The 12,179-nt window shown below is 36.3% G+C and overlaps 1 protein-coding gene and 1 non-coding gene across 2 annotated transcripts in view; one reads left to right on the plus strand and one right to left on the minus strand.

Annotated features, from left to right (window-relative positions):
• LOC148954172 (cysteine protease ATG4A-like) overlaps nucleotides 1-12,179 on the minus strand; it is a 73,787-nt gene that overhangs the window by 22,106 nt on the left and 39,502 nt on the right. Inside the window, exon 5 of the mRNA XM_089086189.1 lies at nucleotides 11,089-11,325. Within this exon, the coding sequence (XP_088942315.1) occupies nucleotides 11,089-11,325 (237 nt within the window). The remainder of the gene's footprint in view (nucleotides 1-11,088; nucleotides 11,326-12,179) is intronic.
• TRNAM-CAU (transfer RNA methionine (anticodon CAU)) lies at nucleotides 1,668-1,740 on the plus strand. The gene has a single exon. It is a non-coding gene; the product is annotated as a tRNA-Met (tRNA).

Genomic DNA, 12,179 nt, shown 5'->3' on the forward strand with positions numbered 1-12,179 from the left:
AAAATGCTTTATTTTTATACTGTAAAAAGTGTCCTGAAAGAGTTTACTTTTACTGTACTAAAACTTCTATATTGTTTTGCGCTTTCAGTAAAGCGCTAGTTTTCTGTAATCCTACAAACATAGGGAAATATCACCAGTTGACTTATTTGCATTAGTTTTATTGATATATGTTAGATAGGCTGTGATGTAATAATTTTTGTTCGTTTTAAGTTTCAGCTTCGCTCTTTAATTACCACGGAAAAACTTTGTTTTTTTTAAATTAATTCTGTGTAAGACAAGATAAAATTTACCAAATCTTATTCTAGCTTAGGCCTACGGGCTTCTTGCTATCTTGGGAAAGAGTTGAGGTAGCTGAAAGAAACTTTCAGGAATGAATCCCGGGCCTAAAATATGCCCTGTGAAGACAATTTCGAGGTACTTTGTCTACCCCTTTCTAATTTGTCCACTTTTTCCATACCTATCTAAATTCTAAATAAAAACCTCTTACCTTAATTTTCAGTTTCGAATCTCTTTTTCATTGGCTTTACTTTTTAATTAGGTAATTCCTCTTATTTCATTGAATTTTAAGGCATTTCAAGGGTTTTTTCCTAATCTTAAGAAAACAAATTAATAGATCTTTAAAACCTTATAAATCAGGATAGAACAAAAGTATGAGGCTCAAAGCACTTTTCTTGTGGCTCATCTGAGCAGATGACATATTTTGCAAGGTTCAAACAAAGATTTTAAAAGGTCATCAAAGGTCACTCCCCTTTGGACAAGGAAGGAGTGAATGGATGTAGGTGCTTCAAAACTACTTCCCATGAGATCAATATTACCCTAGAATGCATTCAAGAGAATTTTGTTCACCTGGCTCAACTACTCTCCAATATAGCAAAAGTGGTAAATATTTCGCAGTTCATATAAAGTGAACATACCACTCGAATAAAGTGAACATACCACTCAAATAAAGTGAACAATAAGAATAAAGTGAACATACCACTCAATACCTTTTTGTATGCTCTTTACGAATATAATAATCATTTTTGTCGCAAATGAATTTTACCCCGACCCCTATATACAAGACCGTACCCAGGATTTTTTTCGGAGGGGGTTTCACTAATTTTTTTTTTTTTTTTCGGGGGGGGGGGGGTTACAGAAACAAATCTCAAAAAACGCATACAAAATTTGTTTATATCCATTTTTGTTACGTTTTTACGAGTCAGACAAACATTTCGGGAGGGGTTCAAACCCCCCCCCCTAAGGGTGAGGCCTTGCCTGTAGGCCTATATACCAATTCAGGGTATATATTTGCACATTAGGGGGGGGGGGTAAATTTCACTTCTGATGTAAATGGGAGGTATGTTTAAACTTTACCCCACCCCCCTAATGTGCAAATATATACCCTGAATTAGTATCCATAGGGGTGGGGGTAAAATTCATTTCCGACGAAAATGACTATTATATTTGGAAAGAGCATAAAAAAAGGCATCGATTGGTATGTTTACTTTATTCGTAAGTCAATAATATGATTTGCGAAAATTTACCGATCGTTTTTCACACGGAAAAATGTTAGTATACTAATTTTCAGGGGGGGGGGAATTTGCTGTCATTTGTTCGACGTCAAAAAACAAAATACTGAATATAATTGCGATTTTATTCAATTTATTGTATGAACATATATTTATTAAGCCTCGGTGGCTCAGTCGGTAGAGCGTAGGTCTCATAATCCTAAGGTCGTGAGTTCGAGCCTCACCCGGGGCAACTTTTTCTTTTCTAATTATCTAAAGTGTCTAAATCGATCGTATATAAATATTTTATTTTATTAAACGGACAATAAAAGTATGTATGTACATTTATTTATCTGTAATCTCTTTCTCGAAAACAGCACAATACTTTTTTTCTGAAAATTGGCGTATTACCACTTTCCGGTGTGAAAAACGATCTAGATAGGTCACGACTTTGTAAAAATTCGTTAAGGGCGTTAGCTTAGAAAAAAATGTCATACGAATGACGCCACAAATACCCAGACCTCCATTATAAAATGGTTTTACTTTCTACAGTGAATAGAATAACAAGAAATTGAAGTTGTTTGGCGAAAGAAATTAAAAACATCTTTCTTTTCACTGAGCTAAGCTCGGTCATCTGGTACTTCATAATGAAATACGATAATACATTATATTAAACCCCCTAAAGGCTCCTTCGCCTGCAAAGTAGGGGGACTGCTCAGAGAAAAGTTTCTCTGAGTCACTACTCAGAGAAAAAAAGTCACTTACAGAGAGAAACATAATATAGAATACAAAATTAAAATTAAACAGATTTCTACTAATTGTACTACTACTAACAACAACTTACCGCAGCACCAAGCCACCTAAGGCCAATACAGCTACTCAAGTTTCTCCTCCATCCTAATCTATCCAAAACCTCCCTCTTTAAACCCTCCCAGGAAGTTCTCATTTCCCTTAAACCTTTCTTTACGACATCCTCCGACCCCAACCAAGGACGACCTACTTTCCGTTTAGTCCTAGATGGTTGGCCGATAAGGACAGTCTTCGGCAATCTGCCATACTTCATCCGCAGAACATGCCCTAGCCATTCTCACATTATAGCTCTAGAAAGCAGTGTGGAACCACACTTTTTGTACAGCCTACTGTTTGAAATGACCAGTGTCATGGCTGTAGCTTCTAACATTCTAATCTTGGTTACATTCTTGGTAATATTCTAATCTTTGGAATCAGAGGAAGATCTTTGAAGATGTAGGAGGATCTGATGCTTTCATGAAGTTACAGGATAAACTTCAACACAAAAGGCATTGCCAAAATCTAATGTATAGACCAACATATCACGATTTTTTCGATTTCTAAGATCTTTCTAATAAAGGAATATTTATTGAGAGCATTCGCGTGTGTAACCATTTTTTCTATACTTATTCTTACTGACTCATTACTTTATATTCAATTAATAATAAATTAGTAAATAAATGTAATAAATATAATAGATGTAATGATGTATATATATATATATATATATATATATATATATATATATATATATATATATATATATATATATATATATATATATATATATATATATATATATATATATATATATATATATATATATATATATATATATATATATATATATATATATATATATATATATATATATATATATATATGTTGAATATGTTGGGGTTCCAACCCCTGTTTGTTTTTCTTTCAGATAAATGACCTGTTTTCTTTTTCTTAATGACATTTTCTTATAGTACAATCTCAGAAGACAGGTTTAATTCCGGTACTAAGCGTTAGTTGTTTTGCAATAAATACACTTTGAACTAAGTTCTATTTTCATACTTCCTGGCTTTGGGAGTAATTGAAAAATAAATCTAAGAGGCATAATTGGGTTTGAATGGGCATGTAACTGATTGGCTGAGCCAAGTGACGGTCCACCCCTACGGACAGTGCTGTAAAGATTATTATTATTTTTTTAGTCTGCGTATTCATCCCATTCGGGGATATATATATTTTTGTGGTACTATTGTGACCTTTTGGAAGAATACAAGTAAGGTATTTTCTACAAACTGTGTACTAGTTTCCGTAACCCAGGCTGGGTAGGAATTGAGCTATAAGGTACCGTCATTATTATATTGACAGGGAGGTTTGTTACCTCCAAGGAGAGACTTAAGAGATTTTCTAGCCGTAACCCAAAGTGGGTACATTTGGCTTTAGAAAGTGGCCATTTGACCACTCGATCGCGTTATCATACCCTGGGACAGGGTATACTGTAAATAGGGTAGTACCAAAACCGATATTTGCAGAACCGGTGTGGTAGACACGGGCATAGCATTATAATTTGGGGCCGGGGCTTTCCCCTCCAATAAGTGGTGACACCCGTATATAACCACGCCAGTGGCGTTGTGGTCTAACGGTATAACACTGGTGGCAAAACACCACGAACATTGGTGGCAACGCTCTTAACCGTTGGGGTAGGAGCGGGAATCCCACTAACATTTGGGCCGACAAGGGGTTTAGGGGTTTACCCCTTCGAGTAAGTGGCATAGCAACCTTTTTGCGCCATTTTTGCATCAATAAGTGGCGACACCCGTACTTACACACCAATAATATATATATATATATATAAATTTGGTTAATGTCGACATTCACCGGTGACTCAGATGAATTTTACTTACAGTTATAGGAGCAAATAGACAGGGTCCCAGGTAGAAATATGATGTTTTTACTATGAGATTTTAACGCCCAGGTCGGTAGAAATAGGGATAGATGGTATCCTAGCCTAGGCGAATTTTGAGTAGGAAAAGAAAACAGTAATGGATACAGACTTTTGGAATTCTGTAGGCATAACAATCTAGTTATAACCAATACGGTGTTTGGTCATAAAATGGCTCATAACTTAACATGGTATTCACGTGATGGTAAGACAGCAAACCTTATTGATTATGTTATAGTAAACCGAAGACTTGCAGGATCAATACAAGATACTATGGTACATAGGAGTGCTATTACTGATATTAAAAGTAAAGACCACCATCTAGTAGTGTCTAGGGTTAATTTAAAGCTGAAATTTCGGAAGGGTAACTACCTCCCGGGAAGTTATGATGTTGATAGACTCCAGGATGAGAATTTTAGAAAAAACTTTCCAGGGACAGTCGAATACTAAACTTGAAATTTTAAAAATAGACAATGTGGAAAATGACTGGAATTTAAGGAAAATAGTTTGCTAAGTTGGTGATGATGTCTTAGGGAAGAATGTTAAGACGGCAGCTACGATTATTAGTAAAAAAGCATTATGTTGAACACAAAAGAAAAGAGATTTGTACAATAAGTATCTTGGTGATAGATTATGTGAAAACAACATGGACGTACAGAAAGTGGAGAAAGCATTAAAATATGAACTAAGGAGAAGGAGAGGCCATGGATAAAATTGCCGAGGATCTTGAAGATGCAGCTAGACGGCATAATAGTATAATATTGTACTGGTATGTTAAAAAATTGAGAGGCAGTAGTCAAACCGGACTTGTCCCAGTTAAAGATAGGACCGGGGCCACAATTAATGATAAGGAAAGAGTGAAAGAGAGATGGGTAGAAAATTTTGAGAATGTGCTAAACCGAAATACAGTTACAGGAAAATATATAGAGGAAAAGGAAAAAGTTTGTGATACCTTGGATGTGAAGTAAAATTTGTTTTGTGAGGAAGACTTAGCGACAGTACTGAAAGGGTTGAAAGATAATAAGGCTCCAGGTGCTGATAGTGTGGTAAATGAGTTTCTTAAATATGGTGGCTCTGAGGTGAGAAATAAGTTACTGAAGTACCTAACGATTTTAAGAAAACCTTAATTAAGCCACTTTATAAGAAAGGTGATAAAAGTGAGTGTGGTAATTTTCGAGGCATTAGTCTGGTTCCTGTAGGTAACAAATTGCTTAGTAATATGATACTTTTTAGACTGAGAGATTCTGTAGACAAAGTTATAAGAGAGAAACAATGCGGTCTTAGAAAAGGTAGAGAATGTGTCGACAAAATTTTCTCTATTAGGTTAATAATTGAGAAGTGCCTCAGCTATCAAACACCTTTGGTCCTCAGTTTTATAAATTATGAGCAAGCGTTTGATTATGTTGATAGAAGAGCTTTAGCAAAGGTTTTATCCTTGTATGGTATACCAGACCAATACGTTAAAGTGATTAGTGCTATGTACGAGAATAGCACTACAGCGGTTAAGGTAGGAAATGAGTTTAGCAGCTGGTTTTGTATTAAATCAGGAGTTAAGCAGGGTTGTGTTCTATCCCCCTTTATATGGATTATTTTGATGGGTTTTGTCTTAAGGAGCACAGGAAAGGCAATGAGAGACCACCGAACCAAATGGGGAGGAAAAAGTCTCCTAGACTTAGATTATGCTGATGATTTAAGCATCCTAGATGAAAGTGTGAGCAAAATGAATGAGCTTTTGGAGGTTTTGCGAGTTCAGGGTGCTAGAATAGGTTTGGAAATTAATGTTAAGAAGACTAAGTCACTAAGGCTAGGAATAAGTGATGAGGAAAAGGTGACGTTGGGTAATAAAAAGATTTATCAGGTGGACAGCTTCACTTACCTTGGTAGTACTATTAGTAAAGATGGTGGGAGCAGTGAAAATGTTAAAAGTAGAATATCCAAGGCTCATGGTGTTTTTTCACAGTTAAAAAGAGTTTGGAAGAATACGAAGACAAGTCTGCAAACCAAGATCAGAATATTAGAAGGTACGGTGATGACAGTGGTCAAATATGGCTCTGAAGCATGTGCGCTCCGAAAAGCGGATGAAGATTTACTAGATGATTTCCAGAGAAATTGCCTACGGATTGTTTTAGGTACCCGACTGACTGACCGCATTTCAAACAGTAGGCTGTACGAAAAGTGTGGTTAAATCCCGCTTTCTAGGGCTATAATGAAAGAAAGGTTGAGGTGGTTAGGGCTCGTTGTGCGGATGAAGGATGACAGATTGCCGAATTGTCCTTTTTGGCTAACCGTCTAGGGCTAAACGGAAAGCAGTTCATCCTCGTCTGGGGTGGGAGGATATCATAAAGAAAGATTTAAAGGAAATGGGAAGTTCCTGGGAGGGTGCAAAGAGGGAAGCTTTGAATAGATAGGGAAAGAGAATGAGCGTGCGTAGCTGTGTTGGCCTCAGGTGGCTTGGTGCTGCGGTGAGTTTTTAGTAGTAGTAGTAGTATTAAATATCAGAAATGAGCTAGAAACCTAACCTAACCCAACCTAACCAGCCCTAATCTAACCTAACCTGTCATTATTAGACCTTGCATTAAATTGAAAAAGTTGACTGGCAACGATAAATAAATCCAAGAAGAGAAAAAAAATATTTCGGGCATTCACCGGTAAATGTCGAAATTCACCAATTTGCGGACATTTACGGTAACATATTGAGTGAGCATTTTGAGTGAAGCTAGTTTAGTTTTTGCAATACTTTCAGATTTCGTCAAAGGATTATGATTCCGAGTGAATTGCCTAGCGTATCTTGACTACCTGAGTTAACAAAAGAAGGAATTATTGACTCGTTTATTTATATGTGATGTCATGCTATTAAAAGATTAACTTGTTCATATCTGAAACTATGTCTGATATATCAAGCGTGCTCTCGTCTGATGAAAAGCAATATATTTATTCACCTGTTTTGCATTTTGTTCAAGTAAACGTTGAAGCAGTTATTGAGGATGAAATAGTTATAAAACATGCTGCTGACTTTTTCGACATTTCCAGTGTGTGTGCTGCTAAGAAATCTCTCTATGTCTCTGTTTCTCCATCTGAGTCTTGCCCGAAGCGGACAGGCCAAAAAGCTTTAGTTAACCATCTCAAGGATATTATTGAGATTTTACGAAAAAGTAATCTGACGCATTACAAGCTCCGGTCTACGTGATTCGCATCCCTACTGAAGTTCCTGTTATACCAGCAATAGCTTACTCCCCTTTAACTACTAAAGTAAATAAAATAAAAAAAAACTCTTGATGTTATAAATGGAAAGTTAACACCTTATGAGCTAAATTTCACACAAATTGCTCCGGCTAGTGGTGCCCCTGATGGTTTCGCCACCGTTATAATCTCAAATGTGCCTCCAAATGTGAATTAAAGAATTGGTCGATACAATTCATGGGCATGAATCTGTTGTCAATTTACGACCTGTGGGTGATAAACTAGTTTTGAAAATTGATGATCTGGCTGCAAAAGATTTCTGCAAATCCGTTGCGTCTGTTCTTAATAATTCGAAGGCTAAATTGATGGAAAAAAGTTCTATGGTCTCCTTAGAGGAATTGAGCATGATTAGAATTTATCGAATATATTGGATTGTGATGGAGTCACTGATGCCACTAGAATTAATAACTCTAAGACGGTTAAGCTCGCTTTTCGGGACAATGCTGCACTTAAATATGCGCTTAGATTTGGTTTGAAAATTTATTATGAATTTCTACGTGTTGTTGAGTTCAAAGCTATTCCTCGCTGCTGCCACAAGTGCCAGTCTCCTGACCACCTTTTAGCTACCTGCAAAGCCCTTTTTTTAAATGGGCGAGATATTCGGGTCCTCATGAGTCAACCAAAGACTCACCTTGCAACCTGCCCCCCAAATGTTCGAATTGTGCTGACGATCATGTATCTTATAGCCTTAAATGTCCTAAGCTTCGTCAAATTGTTGCAAAATCTGATCAGAAAGGAATTTAAAATATACTAGTATATCCTCTTTTAATATTAATGGAACCAAGGACAAAGATATTTGCATTGACAGTTTGTTGAGCTCTTTTGATATAGTGTTACTTCAAGAACATTTATTGACCGGTGCCAGCGTTAATTTTTTGCGTAGAAGTCCTGATCATATCATATTTACCACAAATGCACGGCGTACACGTGGTCGACCCTCAGGAGGTCTGGCGTGTATCATCAAGGGTCAACTCTGCCATTTCCCTCCTAAGTGTTATGGTTCTTATTATCATTATCTCGCGATCAGATTTGGCAATACTGTTCTAGTTAACATTTACCTGCCGCATAATAAGAACACTGTGCTTTCTTTTAATGCATTTACTAAGACCTGTGTTAAGTTGAAGAATTTAATTAATGGGATCTGTGCGAATGGATATGATTGGTTATTAATTGGTGATTTGAATTAAGATATAAATTCGACGTCTCCCCGATCCGAAACCATCTTAAATAGCCTTCCCCCCGGCTTTCGGATTATAAATCAAGATTTACCTTATACACATACTCATAATACTGGTTTTCGCTCTAACCTTGACCATTGTGTCTGCTTAGCCGATGTACCGACATCTAGTGTTCACGTTGACGAAGAAGAGAGGGACTCTGACCACCTACCCTTATCGTTACAAGTTTCCATTTCTGCTAATTTGGTGATTAACTCTCCTCGTGAAAATAATTCCAAGTGGTTTAAAAATCGTAATTGGAATCGAACAAATTGGCCTTTATATCTGGCTACTTTAGCCTCCCTGTTGCACAGTATTAAAGTACCATATAACCTTTTACGTTGCAGTGTTTTTTCATCAAATGCTAAAGCCCAATTAAACACGGATTATTATGGCATTGTAGACTGCATGAAGAAGGCTGAAGAAGTCGCAGTTCCTAGTGAAATGGTTCGTTGCTGTACTCTTAAACCTATTTGGAATATTAATCCTGAGTTAAAGAAAATTAAAATCAAGCAAAATTGTGGCTCCGAATTTGGATTGCCTGCGGGCGTCCGTCTAGTGGTAGTGTTTTTGATATTAAAAGGAAAACTAAAATTGCTTTTAAGCGTCGATTACGATCTGTTCGGGAATCTGGTGCCGAATTTCCGAAAAGTTCCAATGAATGGAAGCGTGTTGTTAATTCTTCAAGACTTGATGGTTCACATATTGAAAATATACCGCAACGATCCTGGATTCAGCATTATTCAGGTTTATTTTGTGTAGTAAATTATACTGTTCACGCTCGGTTTTCAATTCTTTTGTCTCGTTGTTTACCCCCTAAAGTGTCACAACAAAATATCATTCCCGTCTCTGTTGACGCCATTATGGCGTCGATTAAGCGACTGAAATGTCAGTCCTATGATATAGATGGTATTTGTGCTTTTCATTTGAGTCCGCATTCAAAAGAGTTCCTATCTCATTTACAGCTTTTATTTCAAATGTGTCTTTGTAATTCCATTGTTCCTGATAGTTTCCTTGGTGGCACGGTTACCTCGATTTTGAAGCGAGGTAAAGATCCTAATAAGTGTGATTCGTAAAGGCCTATAACTATCGCATGTAATTTTAGTAAGTTATTTGAGCAGATTTTATTATATCATGTTATTGATCTAGTTAGCTATGATGCAAATCAGTTTGGGTTTAAAAAACGAATTGGTTGCCAGCATGCGCATAGAGCCCTTTCAATTCTTTTAAGAGATGCTAGCGTTAAGGGACAAGCTGTGCATATATGTGCACTTGATATGTCCAAAGCATTCGACAGTGTTGTTCATTCACAGGCCCTTTACTCTTTATATGAGCTAGGTACAAACGTCTCTATTCTTTTAGTTTTAAAATGTTGGTATCTTAATTCTTTTGTAAGATTGAAATAAAATGGTCAGATTTTCGGGAATATACCTGTTCGCTGTGGTGTTAGACAGGGAGGGGTGCTTTCTCCATATATTTTCAGTGCTTGTTTATCTATTGTTGTTTCGAAGATACCCTCTACCTGTTTTACCGGATTTTCGGATGTGTCTTACCTTGGATACGCCGACGATCTGCTACTTATTAGTCGGTCGAAAGTTGGGTTAGCACAGAGTGTTAATAAAGTCCCTTCTTCTCTTGAAAAAAATGGGTTTATCCCTAAATATTGCCAACTGTGAATATTTGTCGTTTAATGATAAGTTTGGTACGGGTGGTTTAAATTGCCGTCTTTTTATTATTCCCCGTGTTTCTAGTCTCAGGTGGCTTGGGGTTTCGATATGTGATTCAGTTTCAGTCTGCGGCGAAAAACTCTGATACTAAAGATAAATTAAAAATGGGTTATGCCAATATTGTTGCTAATCGCGGTCGTTATAACAGGCGCGGTCTCGCGAAAGTTTACTCGACTTTTTGTGATCCTGCTATACTTTTTGTGTCTGGACTTTACCCTCTGCTTCGAGAAAGCGATCTGAATCTAATCCGCATTAATTATTTCCGGTACTGCAAGTTTCTTCTTTATTTGCCACGTTCCTACCCTAATAGAAAAATGATTTCTCGGTTTGGTGCTACTGATATTATTCGTATTCTGCACAATCATCAACATGTAATTACTTTTAATGCGTGTTTAAGGTTGGGTCCTCATCATCGCCTCATCCGGTTGTTTAGTGCTGTTTGATATATTTGGTTAATTATTTATTTGTCAATTTTTGTAGTGAATTTCTCTTTCTTTCTTTTCTTTTTACTCCACTATTTTTGTTCATGTATTTGGGTTATAAATAGAATAAATAAATAATAAATATATGTATATGAATATAACGATTCACATAAATACATACCTAAATATAATAAAAATAAAAATGATAGAACAGACATGATTAGTTACTTAATAACTATTAGTTCTTACTAGTAAGTTATGACTAAAGCTTACCAGCATACCCAATGAAGTACAGGGCTTGATTTGGTTTTCCACCAATGATTCCAACCGACTGTCCACACTCAAAACAAGCTTTCAAGTATTCTATATAGATATGGTTCACAGTGCAAAGTCCAACACGCAATGGAATAATTATCAAAACAGGTCGCCAATTTGTCAAACGATTGGAAGGGTACTTTCCAGTATCATAAAAATCTTGGAGATCCTCAAACTGCATCGTGGCAACGTTTTCTAAAATAAAATGGCAAATTATACATGTGAATAGACGGAGGAGAACCCACCCCCTCCTTCAAGGATTGTGGTGCACTGGGAACTTTTTTTGGATAGTATTTTTCGAGGAGAGGGGGCTGGAAATCAGTATCACCATAAGACTTAATCCCAAAACAAAAGCAAAAGTTGGGTCTCATAAGGCCAACGAAAATATCAAATAAAACAAAACGAATATTTCGAGAAGACAGCTGCTTCTTCAGCACATTAGACAAATGATCAAAGAATGAAGTTCATATTTTGTGAGCAAAAATGAGAACGATTTAGACCAGGAAAAAATTAATAAAAAGACAAAAACAGACAACGTGGAGATCAAAAGGAAACAAAGCACAAATTGGAAGAATTAAAGAGCTAACAACGTGGAAAAAACAGGTTAAATGAAAATAAACGAATTAAAAACAACAGACCCAACCCAAATAAAAGGTCAGTCACTCACCCAAAATCTAACGACTAACAGTCTTCTCATTTAGAAGCTAGACAAGCGACTAAGAGTCTTTCAAGTGAAACGAAAGAACAAAGCAGAAAACTACGTCACTTTTCTCTAATTTTAAATAATCTAACACACTAAACCCTATTTAACACCGTATGATCAGTTATACATGTATTAAATAACTGTTATATAAATGCCAAAATTCTTTCATAGATTGGATACTTTCTGAAAAGCAAGAATTTCGTTTTTTATCGTTTTTGGGAGGTGAACGTTTTATGTGTAGCTAAAAATCCTCTAATTTCTGTATTAGCAGTAGTTGTAGTTGTAACCTTTAGTAGGAAAGTTTAACCTTTAAGTAGGAAATTTTAACGTTTAGGTAGCCTATGTA

This window comes from Artemia sp. Qi Xiang Cuo, chromosome 3 (genome assembly GCF_049724085.1).
Source record: "Artemia sp. Qi Xiang Cuo chromosome 3, ASM4972408v1, whole genome shotgun sequence".
NCBI classification, from domain to species: domain Eukaryota; kingdom Metazoa; phylum Arthropoda; class Branchiopoda; order Anostraca; family Artemiidae; genus Artemia; species Artemia sp. Qi Xiang Cuo.